The sequence below is a fragment of the Panthera leo genome, chromosome A1, assembly GCF_018350215.1.
Source record: "Panthera leo isolate Ple1 chromosome A1, P.leo_Ple1_pat1.1, whole genome shotgun sequence".
Taxonomy (NCBI): Eukaryota; Metazoa; Chordata; class Mammalia; order Carnivora; family Felidae; genus Panthera; species Panthera leo.
The window spans coordinates 14,181,424-14,203,761 of record NC_056679.1 but is presented as its reverse complement, the minus strand read 5'-3'; the positions used below and the strand labels follow the sequence as shown (position 1 = coordinate 14,203,761).

The window sequence follows — 22,338 nt, the reverse complement described above, 5'->3', positions numbered from 1 at the left end:
ATTACTTAAATAAAACTTTAAAAAAAGAAGAAGAAGAAGAAGAAAGAACCTTCTAACAATTAGAACTGCCTGTAAGTGTATATCTGAGTAGGTAATGAATTTCTCATTAGTGGAGGTAAAGGTAGAGGCGGGATGACTATTCCTTAGTAATGTTGTAGAGAAAACTCAGGCAGTTAGTGAGGAGGGTTACATTATGTTCTCCTCTAAAGTTCTGGTATAAAATATATGGCTCTTGGAGTAGAATTAGTTTCTTCCTCCCAGCACTAATTGCATGATATAGCTTATAAAATGGTCACTGTAAATTCTACCTAATTTTTATATGTAGCGAAATACAACTTACTAAGCATTAGTACCGGTTAGTAATTATAAATAGAATTCTATAATTAAAACATATAAAGATGGAGCATTTACAACATGAACAGACATATCATTGATAAAAATCCCTATATTGTAGTATCTGTACCAAATAAAAATTTGGTAAGGAATAAAAACAATCGGCATTCAAACAGCTTTCATTGAAACAACTGTATGTAAGTTCATGATAAAAGGGAGTTTTCAACGTGTCTTAAACTAAAAGATGTACAACATTGTGGCGTATATAACCCACTGATGTCACAGAGTAAAATTATAGGTGTAAAAAAAGTATATGGATATTTTATTCAAGTTAATTGCTGAATTGTTTCTCTTCATCATTTTTATAAAGGTATATCCCATTAATTTAACTTTTATAATGAAACTAGTTCTTTAGGTGAACTAGTACAATTTGATGTTCATTAAACAGTACATGTGATACTAAATAGCTTCTCCCTATGTAATAGATGAACACATCATTGTCATAAAATAAAAACTTATAAAAAGTGCCTCACTATTTACTCAATTAAAGCCCTCCTAAAAAGAACTTACTCTTTAAAACTCATCAAACTATCACATTCGTAATGTAAATGCAAGCCTCGTAGTTTCTTTTCAGAATAACATCTATCTTAGTAGCAGTTGCCGAAAATTATCTCTGGGTACAGACAGGACATAACACGCACACCCCATGCCTCCATGCAAACGTATATGCCTCTGCGATACACAAGTCTAGACGCTGCAGTGCTAAAAGCAGCTGTAGGCAGACAAACCTCGTTGTGTAATTACTTATGCGACCCTCGGTAACACACTTAACCTTTCTAAACCTCAGTCTCTCCCTGTAAATGGGAACTAATATTTGTTGTGAAGATTAAATGTGATCAAATACTCATGAAGTCTTGGTCCCCATTCCATATCACCCGTTTCTCTCAAGTCATAGAAGTATTTTAAGTTTCAAGTGAATTAATGCATATAAAAGTCTTTTGTAAATCTAAAAGAACGTTGCGATTGTATTATCTCATTTAACAGGCAATTTAACCCCCCGCATTACATCATGGTTAACAGCGTTCATTACTGTTTTGAAAAATCCATGTAGGTGTATGTATCAAAATATGACAACAAGTTTCTATACAACAAATTAGAAACCTAAAACAGAAGCTCAAGTTTGGAAATAGGGAAAACAATCGTTAACAATAATTATTCTCTAAATCATTTTGGAATAATCCACAGAGTTTTAGGGAAATTATATAAAAATTTATCCAGAACAGGCTGGGTCTATACACCCGGCAGGAGTACAGACGTTTTACCACTCAGGTGAAGATAAGGAGAGAATACATTTTTTTCTCTCAAAATTCCACCAGCCTATTTTGTAGCCTAAACAATACTGATAATTCTCTCAATAATTCACACTACCTGAGTTATATGCGGAGTTCAAATATACACTCTCGTGCTGCTGTAAAGTATATTTTACCTAGAGTTTCTCATTTAAGAATATTACGGCCTTCACGGATAAAGCCATGTAAATTATACAAAAATTGGAAGAATTTTTAAAAAGTAAGTCTGTGATTTGATCTTGTCCTGATTTTTGTTTTTTAAAGATACAGATATTGAAAATCACAGCTGATAATTTCATTCTGACATGAGTTTAAAAGGTTAAGTTACTATCTGAAGAAAGGTAATCTGGTCGCCTTTCACAGCAGCCTGCAAGCTTTGCAATCTGCATAGAGAGGGGCATTTGTCATCATTAGCTGAGCTGTGACAGCTGGCACCCAGGGTGTCCCAGAATCAAGAAGTGGCAGCGAGACTCTTGGTTTAGGTTGCCATTAAGTGTAGGAGGTTTCTTGAGGATCAAGTACATTTTATAAAAAGCTTTGTGATGTAACTAACAGCAGCGAACATATTTGAATTTTCCGTAACATGGATAATACGATGATAGCACATAGTTAGCAGGTTGCCTCTAGACAACAAGATGCCGGAGTGCCGTATGAATAAACATCCACTGCCTGCCACTTAGAGAGCAAGAATTGTCTGCAGTACCCAAATAGCTCTGGCACACTGTATCTCTCAAGGTTGGATCAGGGTGATCAACGATTAAGTATACTCAAGGCAACAGAATGAAGATGGAGAGAATAATTCTCAGTGATATTTTAAATTTGGTTGTAAACAGTTCATAACGTCTCAGGAGTGAGCTCGACTACACACCCATTAGAGTACCCATCCTTTCGAGAACATGAATATGAAAATTAAAATCATTCACACAGATGCAATCCTCCAACCGTCCGAGGTGTATACAATCGGTAATAAGTATTTAAAAATAATCCTCGGCCAAAGTTTAAAATCAGAATCTTCTTACCAATTGAAGGTTACTAATTGTGGGCCTGAAACAGTTGTGGTTCATATGGCCAGAAAAGAATTTCTAAAACTAACATTTTATGAATGTTTGTCTTGTTCGTGCAAAACTGCATAAAGCAAAAGAAAGTTTAAGTTAAAAATAGGTTGATCAGGTCTTTGAAAAATAAATATGCTACAACCCCTTTAAAAAATCATCAATGTTTGCAAACATAATCAATAACACTAGGTTTTATATTATTATGTAAACTAGTTTTCCACAAATAAAACTAATTTTTGTGTTAATGTAAAATCTATGCAAATACATGCAGTCATTTATCAGGAAAGCTGACAAGCATTCCATATTGGAGGGGAAATGAAACTGCCTCAAGAATAGAGGCAATTAATTATTTCTGTATTTTTTCTTCTTCTGTCTTGAGGCACAAAAGTTATCCATCCAGTTAAAATAGCAAATGAAATAAAGAGATTTTTTTTTTATTTAAACACATATGGCTTTTGCCTGCAATACTGATCACCACAAGGTCTACAGATGCCCGTGGCTAAATTGTACACTGGCAGATGTACACAGGGGAAAACTGTGCTAATGCAGCGTGGAGAGCAAAACAAATGAAGAACTGAATTTGCTAGTAAAAGAAAAAAAAACACAACAAAAAGCAAAACCCCAAAACCAAAAAAAAAAAAAAAACCCTAAAATTTCCCCCCCTAGTGAGTTATGCAATTTGCTTATCAAATACAGGTTCAGGTTGCACAAAAATTTAACCATTGTCTTTGCAAGAAAGCAGAAAACAATTTTAAATATATGAAAGTGTTTTTATGGACACACACACATATTAGGTATGTGAGTGATGGAGCTAAGTATATTTGTATTTACATGGACAGAATGGCTAGCAATGTTTAAACTTCTCATTCACAATTAAAATCTTATGATATTCAAAACTGCCACAGTGTATGTGTCTGGATAAATACTGTTAGAACTTCCAGTTATTATTATTTTAAAAGTCTATCTAGCTTCAGTCTCTTAAGGTATTATTGAAAACTGTATAGGTTATCATGGAATAAACTTGCAGTGTGATATTACATCCTGGTGGCAAGAATCCTATATTTAGTAGCTGTTTCCTTTTAACAGGTTAAAACAAATGTATACAGGCCAATTCAATCTTTTATTATCTGAAATACTGGGGATGTCTGTGTGTGTGTGTGTGTGTGTGTGTGTGTGTGTGTGTATACACACAGCCTGCATGCACAGGCTATTTTGCAAACCATAAAAAGAGTATACTTTCTAAAAATGGCTTAAGATTATTAAGAAAGCAATAACTTCTTTCTTAATAGGGCTGTAAGCATGCATAACATTAAAATTTGTATTATAATTGCCAAATAAAAATATAAAACAGAAAGCATTTAAATAATTTTATATCTTGGGGAAAGAAACAGAAGACTAGTTGTACTATTCCAAGTTGTAAAAAGGCAAAATACTTGAAAGAGCATCGTTGTCAATGAACATGTCTGCTCTCCTATAATTTAAGAATTCTTTGCTTGGAGTCTTTATAACCATCTAAATTTCAGTGACAATGTATATTTATATAAAATTAGGATTAGAGGTATATGTTTCAAGAATGTATATATATTAATTAATATTAGCTCTAATAAACTCCTTGGCCTTGTCCCCCACCACTCAAAGGGAGGATTAATTTACCGAAATATAATGTACAATGTAATTTAAATACCGAGAGATTTATTTCCCCAGTGACATAAAGCTAGTGACATTACCAATATGCCTCAAATGTTGCTAACTTATATAAGGAATCCCTGTTTCTCAATACATATTTTGACGTGCAAACTATAAGCTATATTCTTAAGTCTAATACGTACATTCATACCAACGTAACAAATCTTAGCAGTTCCTTTGAAAAATGAATCTTTTACCAAGCGTAAAGGTGGTATATATTAAATTCAAACAACCTTCAGGTAAAACAAAAATTGTAAGCCTATTCCTTATCTCTCTGAAGTATCATTTCATACTCTGCCTCTATGTCAGTGTGATCTGATTAAAACTGGCCTTAAATTAGAAACACGATAAAAATAAATAAATTCTAGAGGAATAAAAATAGATTTACAATCTAAAGATTTTTTGAGAGAAAAGTAAAACACCCAGATACTTATAAATGAATCATAGAATTTATGAATGAAAAAATAAAATAGGGGCATGAGGAAACTTGTGGCAACGGAAATATTCTGTTGGTGCCAGCATGATATGACTGTATATATTTGTTAAAATTCACAGAATGGCACATTCATGGGGAAAAACCATAGAAAAGGATAGTTCTGTACACAAAATACACATCAGTAAACCTGGCTTCAATAATAAAAAAATAGAGTTCACATAAAAATCAAATAAAACCATACTTTCTACTTCATTGGTTTCAAATTTTCTTATTAGAAAGACTATGTCTTACAAACTCTGTGCTCTTCGTGCTTTTGATTTGATCTAGATGTGTAGACAATAGGAATAAACATGTAGACCAGAAAGTATTAACTACTTATGAATACTTCTGACTTGATATTTTTGACAAACATGGAAAATCGGGCTTTTTAGAAATAATACGTACTTGTATACTAAAATGTGTATTATTAGAAGAGTGAAAATAATCACACATAGGTGGAAATGAAATCATTCTTTAGGTGGTGTATTCTCGGATGTTCGTAATCTCTACGTGTAAAAAAAAAACGATAAAGAAAATTCCTATTCATAAACTCATTTCCTTCATTTTCTATAAAGCACTTATTTATTATATAAAAATATATATATGATAAGAAATAATAGTTTTTTTATTCAATGTAATTATTCTCTTAAATTATTACTCCTGTTGCTAATCATTAAAAAAATAATAAATCCTGGTTTAGAGGAATTGCTTTGTTCATGAAAAAGTAAGCTCCCAAACGGTAAATTAGATCTAGAAAAGGTTATTTTAGACATGCAATCACTGAATGTTGATTATCTATATACCATACTCTAGCCTCAAGGTCATGTTGAATATTTCCAGTGGCTTAATCACATACAGTATGGGACAGTAATGAGAGCTATGCAGTCCTGGATGACCCACTACAGATGTACAGATTAAGACACTAATCACATTTGATTCCATTGTTTTCTCTAAGTGCAATAAAACGCAAATGTGCTAAGAGTACCAAGGTTGTGGTCATATACACAAATGTCAGTAAATCCACGTGAATTATGGGTTAAGGAATACCTAGTTTTCATATATTCGTAAAGAAAAGAATCATGTGAGTCCATTTATCTTGCCAGAATATTCCTATAATATCCAAAGGAAAAATAGAGGCTGAAATCTAACAAAATGAATTCGAATTTTCTAGATTATAAAGATTAACAGTGACTTTCTGAAGGGTCTATGAGGAACTGGAACATTGTAATCAACACTTCCTACATAACACTCAATAAATAAATGATTGACCCCAATATCCTTACATTTCTGGAAAGAGTAAAGAGATCACATTCTATTTTGAGCAATAAGAATATCTTCTGGTTATAACCCTCCACCCCCCCAATTTTTCAGTTCATAGATGCAACTTAAAACATCCTACACCAATATGTACACATTCAAATGAAGTGAGGAAATACACAACTGTCTGAATAACCCAGTCCTTCCATTTTCTTTTTTCTGCCCAGAGAAAGGCTTTGGTTGGAATTACCCAGAATGAATGCAAATCCGCAAATCTAGTAGGTACACTTCTAACTTCATCTTTAATCTCAAAGTTACTTTCTTTTCAACATTTATTAGCACCAATAACAAGTTTACTAAGCAACACTGTACGGAAGAAAAGTACGCCCCACAACAAATGTTGACTATCTGATGTGTACTAGGGGGATGAGGAAAAGTGAGGCCATAGCCTTGATCATTCAAGTGAAGAATTAAGGAAATAATTTTTTAAAAAAACTTCAATTATCAGGATGCTCTGGTTGAAGAAATAAAATAGGGTCTAGATTGTGCCAACAGTGACCTCAATTCTCGGCTTCACCGTTTCATAAACCTGATATTAAAATATGAAATAACTGTTTTAAGAAATCATGGAAACTTTTGAAGCTCTCAAGCTATTTTGTTTCAAGTGTTCTTATACGAGGAGTCACAACAAGAAGAAAGGTATAGATGCCATCAAATTAGATTACCAGAAAAACTGCCTCTATTTTACTTTATTTAATGTGACACATAGAGAAAACCCTGCACAAATATCTGTCTTTAATTTCTCTAGTGTAAAAAAAGAAATATATTGTGTCTGGCAGAATGAAACAGATGAAATAGCCTGGGTGCATTTAAAAAACGAAGTGGGGGGAGGTAGAAATCAGATGCGTACAATGAGCCTTCAAAGCCACTCCAGCAGTAGGGATAAATAATTTAATAAACTCAACTTCATATTCTTTTTATCTCCCCAGTGTAATAAGCACATATTAAAAAAATAAAACTTTAAGTTCATGAATACTTGCGAATAGAATAGCAGCCAGCAGATATAAAAAACACAAAACAATATTTATGTGAGCATTTAACATGTATATGTATATTCTCTAACAGACACATTTTTCCAGATGAAAGGTCACAATTGCTTAAATTCATGAACATGTAATTCAAATTTAAATTAGTTTTTTTAAACACAGAAGCCTTGCATTCCTGCATTTCTGCATTTCTCAAGGTAATAGTTTTTCTTTAAACCTAATAAGGTGACTATTTACACATTACATTGTGTATCCCATACAAATTAAGTAGGATTACAGAAGGGGGAATAAGTTACTTAGGAAACAGGACCTCAGGAAAAATTATTTTGCCATCGTTATTTTGAATGTTTTGAAATGTTAAGGACCATAATATTTAATTGTTTTGTATTCATTAATACCACTAAAATTTATGATAATGGTGTGTTGGTGACTTTTTTGGATTCTTTTCCTAAATGATACACTTTAAGTCAAGGCTGCCTAGTAACCTAAGTAAATGAAATGAAAAAGTCAAGCCGGTTAGACCTTAAAATCCCAAATATCATTCAAATGTAAGCATCTCAAACTATCATTAAATCATGAGAAATCATGAGATTCTTGGCTTTTTTTCCTTTTTTCCTTCAATTAGGTCAGTTTTCTTCAATTATCATTCTATTATTAGCTCACGTCAAAGATGACTGCATAGCATAGCACTGAAAACAATTCAGCGTTTATACCCTAAAGCATTGGACACGCACAAGCTTTTACTCTAGGACTAACTACTAAGATTATATTTATAGTAAAAAAATAATAATAATACAAGACTGAAATCATTAGAGTTGTTTTATAACTTCTCATATAAGTAAATAAATTGATTTTAAGCCATCCCCAGGTAGTAAATAATCATTTGAAATAACTAGTTCAATAGGTCAAATGATATTTCACAAAAAAATCTTATAAAATAACTAAGTTGCTCCCACAAAACTACCTCCAAAAACGCGGCTGAATTACATAAATGTATACTATATATTGTAAATTCTTCTCCATAGGTCATTTCCTTAAAACAAAACAAAAAAAAAAAAAAATTAAGGGATAGAAAACACACTCCTCGGATAGTTTAATTTTCCCTTCAACAATGAGAGGTGTCTAAGATCACTGAAAGGATTCAGCTACAGAAGGCAATTCATTTCACGTGTTCAGTGTGATAGAAAATCACTGTGTTGCAGCAACAAGCAGTACTTGGGCTGGAGTATTATTCTAGGGCGCCCAGTTCACCTACAGTGATAACAGCGGGTGGGTGAATCCTGTGTTATGTAAATCACTGTCAGCTCCCAGCGTGAAGGGTGCTGGGGGGAAAGCAGCTCGGAAAACACAGTCCCGGCGTCCTTGGAACTGAATGACTTCACTTGCCTGGAACATTCTAGGACTAACGACTTTCTTAGTCCTTTTCTCACCATCCATTTTTCTTCTTCAAAGTGCAAATCGTTAGTGAAAAGGCCCCGGTTACACCAATTAGTTTGCACAAAGTGCTTCGGTGTTTAGCTTCGCTTTAACCCAATTAAGCCGCACAGCGAGCCCCGAAGATGCGCCACCTGCGCGCTTGGCTCCAGCGAGGCCGGCCGGGCGCCCCTCGCGTCCCTCGCGTTAGACCCACCCGGACCGCCGCGCCACGGTCCCCCCACACGGCCCCGGGGCCTCCGCGTCCCAGGCCGCACGTCCTCGGCGGCCGGGGTATTTGCAGGTGGCCCAGCAAATCGAGGGACGAGGTCCTGGCCGAGCAACTCTGGTCTGCACCCAAGGGAGAGAGCGCTGGGCGCAGGGGCCCGCGGCCGCCGACGAGAAAGCGCGGGGCTAGGCTGCGGGCGCACGTGGGCCCGGGCGGCGGCGGGGCTGAGGGATGCGCGGGCAGAGGCCGTGGCCTGGAGCGGACGGGGAGAACCCGAGGACACCGAGTAAGGCTTAGAATAACGCGCACGCAGGAAAAAAACCCCACGGAACAGAGAGAGGAAAGAAGGCTGGCTTGGAAGCGCGGAGCAGCGGGAGAGAGGGGACAGACGCCGGGTGAGGGCCAGAGGCGGCTTTTCCCCTGAGACCAAGGCGCATCTTCGCCTTCTTGGCCTCGGGTCCTGCGGTTCGGATTGGCCTCCTCTTCTTCCTCTTCCAACTGCCAAAAGGTAGCAGTGCGTTCACCCGCAGAGCCTGCAAAGTGGGGAGGGGCTGTTCGCGTGTTCCCAGTCCCTGCTCCCCAGGGAATGGAAGGTTCCTGGGGAATAGAGTAGATAGGATGCCATGAGCCCCAAATCTAATGTATTGTTTTAAGCTAAATCTGGAACCTATCACTCTTGGATAAGGAGAAAGGAAATAATAGGTGCCTTTGTGATGCTTGTACCTGTGCAAAAAAAAAAAAAAAAAAAAAAGCTCAGGTAAAAAGTGGGAGCCCTGAACACGATCTGGTTGAAAGTGGCTCTGAAAGAAAGTGCCTACAAACCTGTTACCAGGAGTTACAAGATTTGGCTGGAAATACTGTTAATTTTAAAGACACGACATCTAAATTAAAGGTAGGCATTAAAAATCTGCCTGGGTTTTAAAACCACTACATAGTTCCTAAGTAGTATTTATTTCCTTTCCTGTACATGAAGGACACAATTGGTATCACCAGAAAACAAAACCAAAAACATGTTCTACATAAATCCATTCCCCCCTCCTGTATCAAGGTTCCAAAATTTGGAAATGTTGATTTTTCTTTCAAAGTTTTCCAAAATGGCATTTAAATTTTAACACCCTGGATGACTGCAAATTAGTTTTCTTTTACAATCGTAACTGATTTTTCCCTCAATCAAATCACATGAAATCGTATAAAATTAGAAGTCTGTCAGGTCACCACTAAGGACACTTAGGAGAGGAGGTATATCCTGAATTATACATCAATAGGCAAGCCAGAAACCCGGAGCCTGAAAATTTTTGGAACAGTTATCTGCCAGTAGGTCTCATCTCTATGATCTCGCCTTCATTTCACATATTAAAACCCAGCCCACTAGGAACTCACGTTACAACAGTCTCTCGATCACAGAGAGAAGTTATTTTTTAAAGCTTTCTACCAGTGCGTACAAAACTCAGTGTCCTGATTATGTTGGCAAGTCAACCGAAGTACAAAGAGGGCTGCAGTTGGGGACAGAGGGGGAGTGATCCTAAACATTTTTTAAACATCCTAACTTAAAGAGCAGTAGACAACGTCTAACAAAACAGTAATTTTCAGATTCCTTTCAACCACTGCAAATGAGGAAAAACCAGAGTTAAAACGCTGCATAACATTAAAACAACAACAACAACAACAACATTCTGACATTATAGGAACATCCAAAAAATTACACAGGCATCAGTCCATCTAAAGCCAACTCGCACAGACGTGCAACAGCAAGCTCTCAACCTGCATTTTAAAAGACCTCCAGGATTAAGAGACGTTAATTATCTTATTCTAAATGCAAGTTAGTGACTTTGGTTTTAGAAGACCCCATCTAGTTCGCTAATTGATGGATGACCATTAATACACCTGTATTTGCATTTCCGCGGTAAAAAGACAAGCAGGGCTTTTTTTTTTTTCAACACAGAAGAGAAGCACTTTGCCAAGTCTTTTCAAAACGTCAATATGCTTCAATTAATACCAAAGCCGAGAGATTCCTCTTGATTTCCAAAACTGTCTAGGTGGCCTGGGTGGTTTTCTGCCGGCAGCAGCCTCCTACCTTTAGTTTGTGTGCCTATATCCACGAGGGGGGATTAATTAGCCGGGCTGGAGCTGAAGGAGGCTGTCGTGACGAGCCCAGTGGCGATTGGCCGCCAGCCTGCCTGGCCCTGCCTTTATAATTTCCACACGAGTGCATCTGGGCTCTTAGACAAACCAACAGCAGCTTCTTCTGACACAGACACACGCACACTCACCCCCGACACACAGCACACTTTTCCTCCGTCTGATTAACAGTCCGGCAGACACGATGATTGCGGGAAGGCGTAAATAAATACGGAGAGGGCCGATTATTTTGACTACGGGAGGAGCTTTGCTGGGTCTCAGCGCAACTTTTGTTTTCACTACTGAGAAGGTGATCTCTCCTTGCGTTTCTCCCGCACAAGGATCCTTTAAAGGAGGAAGAAAGGCCGAGAGAGGGGGGCAGAGCAGGCTTTCACTTTCAGGCCGACCGGGCTCAAAGATAAAAGGAAGGGGGGAGAGCAGCGGGCTGGGAGTCCAGCGCGGCAGCACGTCGGAGAGCGTTTGGGTGCGTTTCTGAGCGCGGCGGCCCGTTTCTCCACCGAAGTTGGCTCCAGCTCTAGCAGCCGCATTGGATCCCACAGCTTACTGCGAGACTCCGGTGTACAATCCGGATCTCTGCCCCAACATGATCGCGGCCCAGGCCAAGCTGGTGTACCATCTGAATAAATACTACAACGAGAAGTGCCAGGCCAGGAAAGCTGCCATCGCGAAGACTATCCGGGAAGTCTGCAAAGTCGTTTCCGACGTCCTGAAAGAAGTGGAGGTCCAGGAGCCCCGCTTCATCAGCTCTCTCAACGAGATGGACAATCGCTACGAGGGCCTCGAGGTCATCTCCCCCACCGAGTTTGAAGTGGTGCTTTACCTGAACCAGATGGGGGTGTTCAACTTTGTGGACGACGGCTCGCTGCCCGGCTGCGCGGTGCTGAAGTTGAGCGACGGGCGCAAGAGGAGCATGTCCCTCTGGGTGGAATTCATCACCGCCTCCGGCTACCTCTCGGCGCGCAAGATCCGGTCCAGGTTCCAGACGCTGGTGGCCCAGGCGGTGGACAAATGCAGCTACCGGGACGTGGTAAAAATGGTGGCGGACACCAGCGAAGTGAAACTGCGAATCCGAGATAGGTACGTGGTGCAGATCACCCCGGCCTTTAAGTGCACCGGCATCTGGCCCAGGAGCGCTGCCCACTGGCCGCTTCCCCACATCCCCTGGCCGGGACCCAACCGGGTGGCGGAGGTCAAAGCGGAAGGGTTCAATCTCCTGTCCAAGGAGTGCCACTCCCTGGCCGGCAAACAGAGCTCGGCCGAGAGCGACGCCTGGGTGCTGCAGTTCGCGGAAGCGGAGAACAGACTGCAGATGGGGGGCTGCAGGAAGAAATGCCTCTCCATCCTCAAAACCTTGCGGGATCGGCACCTCGAACTGCCGGGCCAGCCCCTCAACAATTACCACATGAAGACTCTGGTTTCCTACGAGTGTGAAAAGCATCCCCGGGAGTCGGACTGGGACGAGTCCTGCCTGGGTGACCGGCTTAACGGGATTTTGCTGCAACTTATCTCCTGCCTGCAGTGCCGGCGGTGTCCTCACTACTTCCTACCGAACTTAGATCTGTTCCAAGGCAAACCTCATTCGGCTCTGGAGAACGCTGCCAAACAAACGTGGCGACTGGCGAGAGAGATCCTGACCAACCCGAAAAGTTTGGAGAAACTTTAGAGGACCGTTTCGTCAAGAGCCGAAATGTGATTGCTCTTCTCAAAGACCTAGTTCGGTGTAAACTTCCTGGTCGATTCCTATCTAATATTCCACTTGTCAGTGCAAACAATCTCTTCCTTAAAAAGGAATAACAGTACAATGTTTAGGCATCATCTCACCCACCCCTCCAAGGGGAGAAGACGAAGTAGGGAAAGAGGATAGAGAAAAACCCAAACCCACAAGTATTAGAAGACTTCTTTTACGAAGGATTTCTTATCTCCCTCGAAAAGTACACAGTAACACCCGGAAAGCAACCCGGCTGTAATGCAAGACCACAGAGAACACTCTGCCCAGCTATCAAAGGATTATAGCAATCCTGGTGATTTAGGTGCATCTGTCTGTGAGTAAACACCATTTGGATATGCCATCTGAAGGAAAGTGTAATGTATATTTTGGTTTGTAACAAATATTGTGATCTCACATTGTCTTTGAACGTGTGGATGTTGGTGTTTTGTGATTTGGTGAACAGAAGTTAAATTGCCGTTTTGGATACTTCCAGACATTTTCCACTAACAAAGATACCATTTAAAGGTAGATTTCCTCCCGGTACTTTTATCTGTCTTTGAAAGTGTCTGAACTTTAAAAAAGTTTACATTTTGTTTCAAATATAATGCTTGTTCTATTTCTAACATTCCATAAATATACTTGAAATGTTATTTAAATATATTCAAAGAAATTTGAATTCAGCTTATATAATAACGCTTGAATATCTGAATTATATATTTGAAAATGCACTTGAAATACACTGGATAACTACTTTTGTGACTTAGATTTTAATTTCTGTTGCTGGTTTTTATTTAATTAGAAGCTAATAAATGAAGTAAAATAAAAGTTGTTGTGTCTCACTTTAAATTGTTTTTCTATCAAAAGATGTAACGCTTCATTTTGGAAACTGAACCCACCTGAGTATCTTAAACATTTTGAGGAGTGTGCTAATGGAATTATTCAAAATAAAACCTTAAAATACCGGAGAAAACTCTTTGTACAGCTACAGAAGCTAATGATCTACTTATAAGACTATTTCTTTCTATGACAGACAGATTTAAATCTACCCTTGAAAGTCTGCTCTTCTGGACTAGGTTCTGTAGCATTTCTGATAATATAAGGAAAAAATATGTCATGACAGCAAAGACTGTGGAGTTAAAAATCTGACTCAGAGAAAGTGAACTCAAAGTCACAATGAAAGTTTCAAAATTTGTATATGAAAACTAACTACGCTAATAAAATAAAGATTATTTCTGACCACTTTATGTCAAATCTTATTTTATGCAGTTAGTGTTCCATTAGCTGAATAAGTTAATCAGAAACCCAAAATTTATTTTTCCTTTGTAAGGGCAAGCTAATGATAAAAGCATAAAGACAAACTTTAAATTATTTAAAAATCAAATACACTACATTTCAGCTCATTTTAAACATTCCATCCTTTGGGAGCCAGAAGTGTAAGAAGTCCTTTGACTGTCCTTCCAAGTATTTTAATAGTCAACAAGTGCTGAGAGCTAACCACCTACAGGCCCTAAGGTAGGCAGTTAATTCAGGTGAGGGTAGATTTTGGAATTTCGGTTCCTCTTCTACAAATCGTGTTTTATAATACTTTATTTCTATACAAAAATTAAATACAAATAATAAAGTTCTGAATCTGTGGGAGCATTTGTCTTTGACTATTTTGGAATAATTGCTTCTGATAAAGCTTGCAAAGGAAGATCTTTTGTACACTGATGCTTGGATATCTAGCAGGACACTTGAATTCTTAACCTCAGAAAAGTTTACAAACTGCAGGGTAACATAAAAGTTAAAACAACAATCACATTGATTTGAAAAGAAAGTGCAGAGGTGTAGGGCTGTCCCAACATCAGGTTTTAAAATCTACACAATAAGATATACTAAATAAATATTTATGCATTTCAAATTGTCCAAATATGTATCTTCTGGCATTACACCCACAGAAGAACACAAACTTTAAACATCTGATTGCTAGTATATATGACCTATACACTTGAAATCGATGCTTCTTAGAGAATTAGTTTCTCCTGCTCTTAAATTCACATGTAAAGCGCATTCTTATTTCAGGAGATGAAAAATGGATGTAATAACGGAGATGAATTTATATTTAAATGCCACCTCGCCCCCCCCCCCCCAGTTTCCTTATAACCTTTTAATGAATAATAATTCACATTTCAATGTACACGTCTGGAAATTAAAAGTGATCTTAAGGTATTTCAGAAAAACCTTCCCAGTCTTCCCAAAGAGCTTGGGATGCTGTACCCCAGAGACTTTGAACAATTGGCTTAACTATCAAATCTACCCAAGTGCAGACAAAGGCTCTCATGTAGAAAGTATTAAAATGGGCATGCTCTGGTAACGCGGGATTTAAAATCATTAATATATTCTTCAGTCCCATAAAATAGAGCATGTGTTATTTCATTCATTTTATTTCCTATGACAAAGATGGAAACATGCTCCCCTCCCCCACTGTCATTTAAAACCAAGCAAAATTGAAAACCACTTCCTGCCACAAAGCCACCAGGACTGTTAACAGAATCACTCTAACTCACTTTCGTGTCGATCTTCTTGAAGGCAGGATCATCCTCATCTACCTCGAAGTAGATTTCTGTCGTGGTGATGGAGAGAGTCCCCTTGGCCACCACCACAGGAGCGATGAGCTGGGCTGGGGTACTGAGAACCACTGGGCCTGAAAGACAAGGGCACCGGAGTCAGGCTGAATCCCTGTGGCCCTCTCCCGCTCCCTCCCGAAGGGTGCCGCAGGTCTTTATTTTTAAAGATGTACTAAGAAAATGGTGCCTGTGGTCATGCGGCCAGCTCCTCTCGTGTGAGATAAGGTCTGCTTAGCTTTTGCACATTATCTTATAACGAGAGTAGAGATACAGAATCCTATAAAGCCCCAAGAGGTCAGAATACCGAATAAGTGACCCTTAGCAAGAGAGTTGGTAACCTCCGCCTAGAAATCCCACAAATGCCCCGATTCTCCGTGGGGCACCACCGGCTTTGGGAGACCCTAGGCAGTCAGCACTGCCCCCAAAGGCCAGCCATCCGGGAAAGCCCGGTCCACTGGGCAGCGGAGTTCCCCAAGGATGGGCGGGAGGGTGTGAAGGGGTACAGGATCTGGATGTATGAATTCCACTGTACTAACTAAGGGGTTTGCAACTTGCATGAAGATTCACATCGGCGTCCCAAGGCGCGCCACATACGCACGTACACACACACATACAAGGATATTAAGTACATTTCTTATGTAGAAAAGAACAAAAATCGTAGCAGTGATTTTCACAGAGAATCAGTCAAAAGTGATGAAATTGTAAGACGCTCGAACAAGGCGATTCTCAGAAAAGCGTGCCAAAAGTGCTATTTCTCAACTTTTGAAACTAGAGAAACTAATCTTCAGGAAAAGATGTTTCAGAAAGTGTGCCTACTAAGGTGCCTACTTCGAATTCCCTCAATCTGAGTTAATGTTGAAAATTACGTTTTAGAATATTAATTCAAAGGGGATCACTTAACTGCCCCTTTAAGATTCCCCGAAAGGGGAGGCACTCTTTGCTATCCTGTACACAGACATGGAACACAGAAATTATTCTTTTTTTTATTGTTCTTCTCTCTCTCCCTTTTTTTTTTTTTTTTTTTTGTAGCAAGGGCGCCTTAAGTTCCCCTCCATTCCTCACCCCCCCATCTCCCCCCACGCCCTGAAATGCACATAGTCAAACGAGTCACAGTAACAGTAGGATAAAGGCAATAAAAAGGCAGGTCCCCTGCGGCCGCTCGGGCTCGGGCCCCTCGGCGGCGGCTCCTCGCGGTGAGACCGGCTCGCGCCGCCACCGCCGAGACCACCGCTGGCAGGCCCGACCCGGCGGGGCCCGGGAACTGCGGGGAAGTTCACGTTCCCAGGGAGGCGTGCGCCCCGAGGCCGCTACCGTCCTGCACAAAGCCGGGCCGTTTCTGCCGCGGGAGGCACGGAGAGGGCTCTCGGCCGGCTTCGGTCGCGCCTAACCGGGTGGACAGGAAGCCAACTGCGTCAGTGTCAGCCTTCACCCCCGAGCTGACCGCCTGGGTCACACTAACGCGAAGCCCTTTCGGTTAGTTTATTGCCCTCGGTACCCCCCGAGCCCGCACCGGGGGGCCCGGCCCCGGGGCGCGCGCACTCCCGGCCTGGGTCCCGGGCCGCCAGTTCCCGCCGCGTAGCCAAGCGGAGTCGGGGTCCATCTCGGCTGCACAAGGTTTTTCTTTCCAAAGGGCGAGGCGGTCGATCTGAAGCGCCACTTTAAAGGCTCATCAATCTTAATCTAGGTTGCTCAAGTAATTATGCCCGAATCTCTTGTACGATTACAAGTGGATTTGGGTTTCTATTCCCCAGGCCCTCCTTTGTGTTTATTGGAGGGTCTGTGCGCGCGCTCCGCGGCGCCTCCTGCCTCCCGCGTCCTCCCCGGAATCCCCCAACGCTCGGGCCGGTTCGAACCGCTCCCTTAACCCTTGAGCCACCAGGACGCTCCAGTGGATGCCACTTTTCCTATTTCCTTTCTGGAGAGATCTTGACCGGAGGCTTACTCTCGACTGGGGCGAGGTGAGAAAGAAGGTGATGTGACTGACATTGAAAACAGTGCCTTCTTATACATCGTTGGGCCTTGCTAAAACCTTACAAAAGTCGTCATGCTATATATACAGCGAAGGCTAGTGACTTCTGGTTTAATAGAGGTTTCTGGCATTTGGAGGCGAAGAATGGTCAAAAACATTTAAAATGGCGAACTATTCCTTTTTCTTAAAGAGCAATTTAACATATTCAAGCAATTAAATTGGGAGAAATTGAAAAAAAATCACGAAACACATTATCAAAACCATATACAGTGATTTACTGAAATATATTACGGATTCTAAGTACACGTCTCCGTGAACTTTTCACAGGGAACACATTCTCTCTACTGGATTCTCTGCGTTTCTGAAAGGACACTGCGCTTGCCTCTGCTTTTACTCCAATCTGATTCTATTGAATTGAGATTTTCTGGGGGCTTATAAAAGGACTTCGAACTGGTTCTTCTCTCAGAAAGAGGCGTCATGAAATATTCAGCCTTAATAGTGTGTCATTTTTACCCCTGTCCTTTGGAAATCTCCAATTACAACTTCCAATTCCATAGCATGTTTAAGGAGCACCGAGTCTTTTTGTTGTAGCCTTCAGGGAGCAAACCAGCCACAGAGAGAATACAGAGTTAATCCACTACAGCAATAGAGAGAGCAGATTATGTTTTAATCCCTTTTGGGGGAGCCTCTGGATTTTAGGGATCTGATATTAAAATGTTTACATAAGACACCATCACAAACCAGATCTTCCATGTGGGAGATTTTCCATGTGAAAACCTGGGATCCTTTTCAAATAAAAACAGTTTAAAGAGGACAGCATCTGTGGATCCCAGAAAAATGGCGATCTTGCAGACTCTGTCCTGGAAGATAACTGGGTACAAATTCCACCTCCCAATTTTGCTTGGTGTTGTGAGTTCCGGACTGAATGTAGGTATATCCATTCCAACCACTATTATGGCAATAAAGGATATGTTACAATAATGTTCTTAGCACCTACTGAAGTCTAGTGATGGCCATTAAACAGATGGGGGCGGGTCAGAACCTCCTCCCCCATACTGATGCGTAGAACACAGCAGTTTAAAACGCCACCATCTAAAGTGGTGACAAAAGCAACAATAAGCATTATTTGCTTTTAGAGTTGGCAGGTAATGTTTAAGAAATATTGATCCATCACTATTTCTGAAAGGATAGGGATACTACTTGACATTCATTTCAATGCTAATTTAAAATCTGAACTAGAACAAAGATCACCCAAGCATAATGAAAAGAATCTTTAAATGAATGAACTTCTCTTGAGAGTTACACCATCTTTAATCAGTTGAGATGGTAAACCTAGAGTAGAAAATACACATGTTTTATATTTGGAAAGGGAACTATTCATCAAATATATTTAAAAAGTAGAATGTTAAAAAATACTTGTGGGTTTGGATGATTCCACTGAAAACAAAATTCCAAGTCTGGAAATCTTAATAATACATCAACTTTCTAATAAAGCTTTACAGTGTACAAGGTTCTTTTACATCATTTTTACTTAACTACTAGTTCAATATTGACAGTTTTGGGGGCTATGGATGTGTCAATACCCTCTTGTCAAAGACCGCCAGGAACACATGTGTAGCTGAAGAAGTCGGGTTTACTGCTCAGTGCAATGAGGGAGAAACGGGCAACTTCATAAGGGACTTTGTAGGATCTGGGCTTTGGTTAAGTGATTCTGAGAAGACTTCAAGGAGCTTGGCTTTGCTCTGAGTTGGGCTCTGTCGGGAAGCAGGGATAATTCTGTGATTATGGGTCTTAATAAATCTTATCTAGAGGGATGGCGGGCAAGATCTAGGCTAAAGCTATAATTAGCAAAGAAGCAGCAGTCCCCCATATAAACCAGGAGATGGGCAGGGGAATGTTTGGTATTTAGGTGGTATGCAGAGTGACCTTGCTTTTGTCAATGCTTGCACAAAATTATAAAGTTATTTTTTGCCTCACATCATCATCATGAGTTCTTGTCTGATGCTGGTGTTTGTGAGATTGTTTATGACCAATAAGAAAACACCAGGGCCTAGCTATGAGCTCCATACTAGCTCCTGACAATACTGGGCTTCCTCATAAGGGTCAGGCAAGTTTCCAGAGGTCAAGGGCTGCTTTTCTTTTTCTCACATACAGGAATTAGTCATTTTTAGGGGTGTCAGTAACATACTAACAGGCATTAACAGGCAACTATGGCAATTTTTCAAACAAGGCTAAGATTCTTTACAAGTTTCAATATAAAGTAGAACTAAGACTATATAGGGACAAAGAGCTGAAGTTGAAACAAAATTGGCATCATTATAATTATTTGATGAATTTCAACTGGCCAAACCTATATTTAGTGTACATGAAGTTACAATGAATTTTAGTATCACTTGAATACTTTCTAAACTTAGTTTAATATTAATAAAAGTTTTATTAACTAGATAGATTTTCTTCAACCTCAATTACTTTAAAACTACATATTCAATTTGCTCTAGGAACATGCAGAAGATAATTATTTGGGGGATAATAAACATTGACTAATCTTTATAAAATTATTAAACTTAAAATCCTGACATTACTTAGAAGAAAAAGAACTAATCTGAAATCCTTTGTTTAGTGGAAGAAGGTATCATTCCAAAAACAATTAAGATAAAATTTTAATATGGAAGTAATCTTTATAATTTCTTCTATAATATGATACAATTTGTAGGAAAAACTCCTAGAGTGAGTAGCTGAACACATGTAAAGTATCTACCTGCAATGGACTTCTATTACTTTTAAGTATGGCCATATCAATTTAAAGAAAACATTTCCCCCATAGAATTCAAAGAATAACATGCTTTAATCTCAAAACAACTTAAAGGGAACTAATGAAGAATATAAGAGAGCTGGGACTTTGTTTTGAAATCTTAGGAAAGCTTTAGGCATAAAGAAAATGGAGGTGTTTGTGTATGTGCCTGGGGGAGAGGGAGTTAAGAGGAAATGTTAAGATCTGAGATTTCTATTAGCCAGGATAGTTCCCTGATTTCAAGCATTTGAAATTCCCCAAGAAAAAAGATAGGATAGTAACAAAATCTCTAGACAGTGACTCTTTTCTTTATGTACAGAAAATATTGATAGTGGTCCAAATATAATTTCAGAATAATAATCCTCTGAAGCTTTCAAAAACTTCTTGCAGGAAAATAGTTACAGAATGTTTATGCTTGAATCAAAAAAATATAATGTGAACAACTAATGGAATACACACCGTAAGAGTTATGAATTTAACTTCCAGCATTATTTTCTCCCTCCCTCCCTCCCTCCCAAACACACACACACACACACACACACACACACACACACACACACACACACACACACTATTGATTACAAACACTCTATAAACCTGATTTTTTTTACAAAGCTCACTGTGTCCAAGAAGTAGCTTCTTAAGCTCTTTGGTGACTTCTTGAACATAATCTGCCTTTATTTATACATATTTTTAAGTTTATTTATTTGAGAAAGAGAGAGAGAGAGAGAGAGACAGCACACATAGACACATGAGTAGAGGAGGGTCAGAGAGAGGGGGCAGAGAAAATCCCAAGCAGACTCCATGCTGATAGCACAGAGCCTTAAGAAGGGATCTACTGAACCAATAGTGAGATCATGACCTGAGCCAAAATCTGGAGTTGGGTGCTCAACCAACTGAGCCACCCTGGTGCCCCAAATGTAATCTATTTTAATTTAAAAAAATTTTTTTTTAACGTTTATTTATTTTTGAGAGACAGAGAGAGACAAAGCGTGAGTGGGGAGGGGCAGAGAGAGAGAGAGGCAGACACAGAATCCGATGCAGGCTCCAGGCTCTGAACTGACAGCACAGAGCCCGACATGGGGCTCGAACTCATGGACTATGGGATCATGACCTAAGCCGAAGTTGGATACTTAACGAACTGAGCCACCCAGGTGCCCCAAACGTAATCTATTTTTAGATTGAGATGGACAATAACCAACCATCCCCATAATACACTGGTTTCCTTAGATTATTGTACAAAATTATACACGTGTTTAAGAACCACATCAAGGTCTTCAGATCTGAGTAAAGCTACCTGTGGTAAAACTCAACACAGTCTGAAATGGAAACAGAAAGAATGGAGCCCTCTATATAAGAGCAATAGAAAACTGCATTTTAACAAAATATTTGTTCATCATGGTAGAACACCTATTTCTGCACTAATATTATCTAGCATCTCATCTTATTTAGCATGTTTATAATAAATACTTTTTAAATGTACCAAGAGATAATCTGATAGGCTCTAATTTTAACCTACCATTTAGGTTTTCCAATATATTTGTAGAACAGATAATTTTTTCTATAAAAAATAAGTCAACAAAAACCCGTGCATTTTCCACAAAGGCAATGAGTAATTTTATAGGGAAAAAAACTTATAAAGCATATATACGCTAAGTAAATTTTAATTGAGTTATTTTTAGCACAAAAATTTACTAAGAAACAGCGATCGTTTTAATGTTCATTGTGCTCATTTGTTCTGTCTTTTGATTCACTAGGTGATCCAGATGAGATTTGTGTTTCTAGTTATATCACATTTAGTTCAACATATGGAATACATTTTTTACTTTCTGGAAGGGTAGTGACTCTTTTATGGCACGAGGATATCATTTAATGATTGAGAAGAGTAAATTCCTACTGGACTAGATGAGTGAATAAACCAGAGGAGATGATTTAAATCTATTGGACCAGGAGGACCAAATCTTTGTACCCTTGGGTGGAATAGGGCCTAGCCTTCATGGGTGCATGTTTACTGCAGCCTTATAATATATTTCATATATGTGTTTAAAAGTCTATCCTCCCATTTGGCATAAGCTACTTAAAGAAAAGGGTGTTACCTTCTTCCTCTAACACAGTGGCTGTTGCATGGTATGCAATATATCTTTATGGAATTGAAAATAGAAAAAGAAATACACCATTATTGCATGTGTATGTACTAGTAAAAAGACACTTACATTAACAGATCACACCCTTTACATTTTTCTGGAATTCATTTCAAGTTGTGCTTTAGAAATATGAAAGAC

At 39.3% G+C, this 22,338-nt stretch overlaps 2 protein-coding genes across 9 annotated transcripts in view; one reads left to right on the top strand and one right to left on the bottom strand.

Annotated features, from left to right (window-relative positions):
- NBEA (neurobeachin) overlaps nucleotides 1–22,338 on the bottom strand; it is a 683,574-nt gene that overhangs the window by 193,698 nt on the left and 467,538 nt on the right. For all 8 annotated transcript variants that reach the window (XM_042952224.1, XM_042952367.1, XM_042952503.1 and 5 more), the window contains one exon: nucleotides 15,237–15,373. In XM_042952224.1, coding sequence (XP_042808158.1) covers nucleotides 15,237–15,373 — 137 coding nt within the window. The remainder of the gene's footprint in view (nucleotides 1–15,236; nucleotides 15,374–22,338) is intronic.
- Nucleotides 11,378–12,645, top strand: MAB21L1 (mab-21 like 1). The gene has a single exon (XM_042952774.1). The coding sequence runs from the start codon at nucleotides 11,566–11,568 to the stop codon at nucleotides 12,643–12,645; it is 1,080 nt and encodes a 359-aa protein (XP_042808708.1). The 5' UTR covers nucleotides 11,378–11,565.

Excerpts from the sequence above, each read along its gene's own strand:
- MAB21L1 (XM_042952774.1), top strand. The coding sequence starts at position 11,566 with ATGATCGCGGCCCAGGCCAAGCTGGTGTACCATCTGAATAAATACTAC.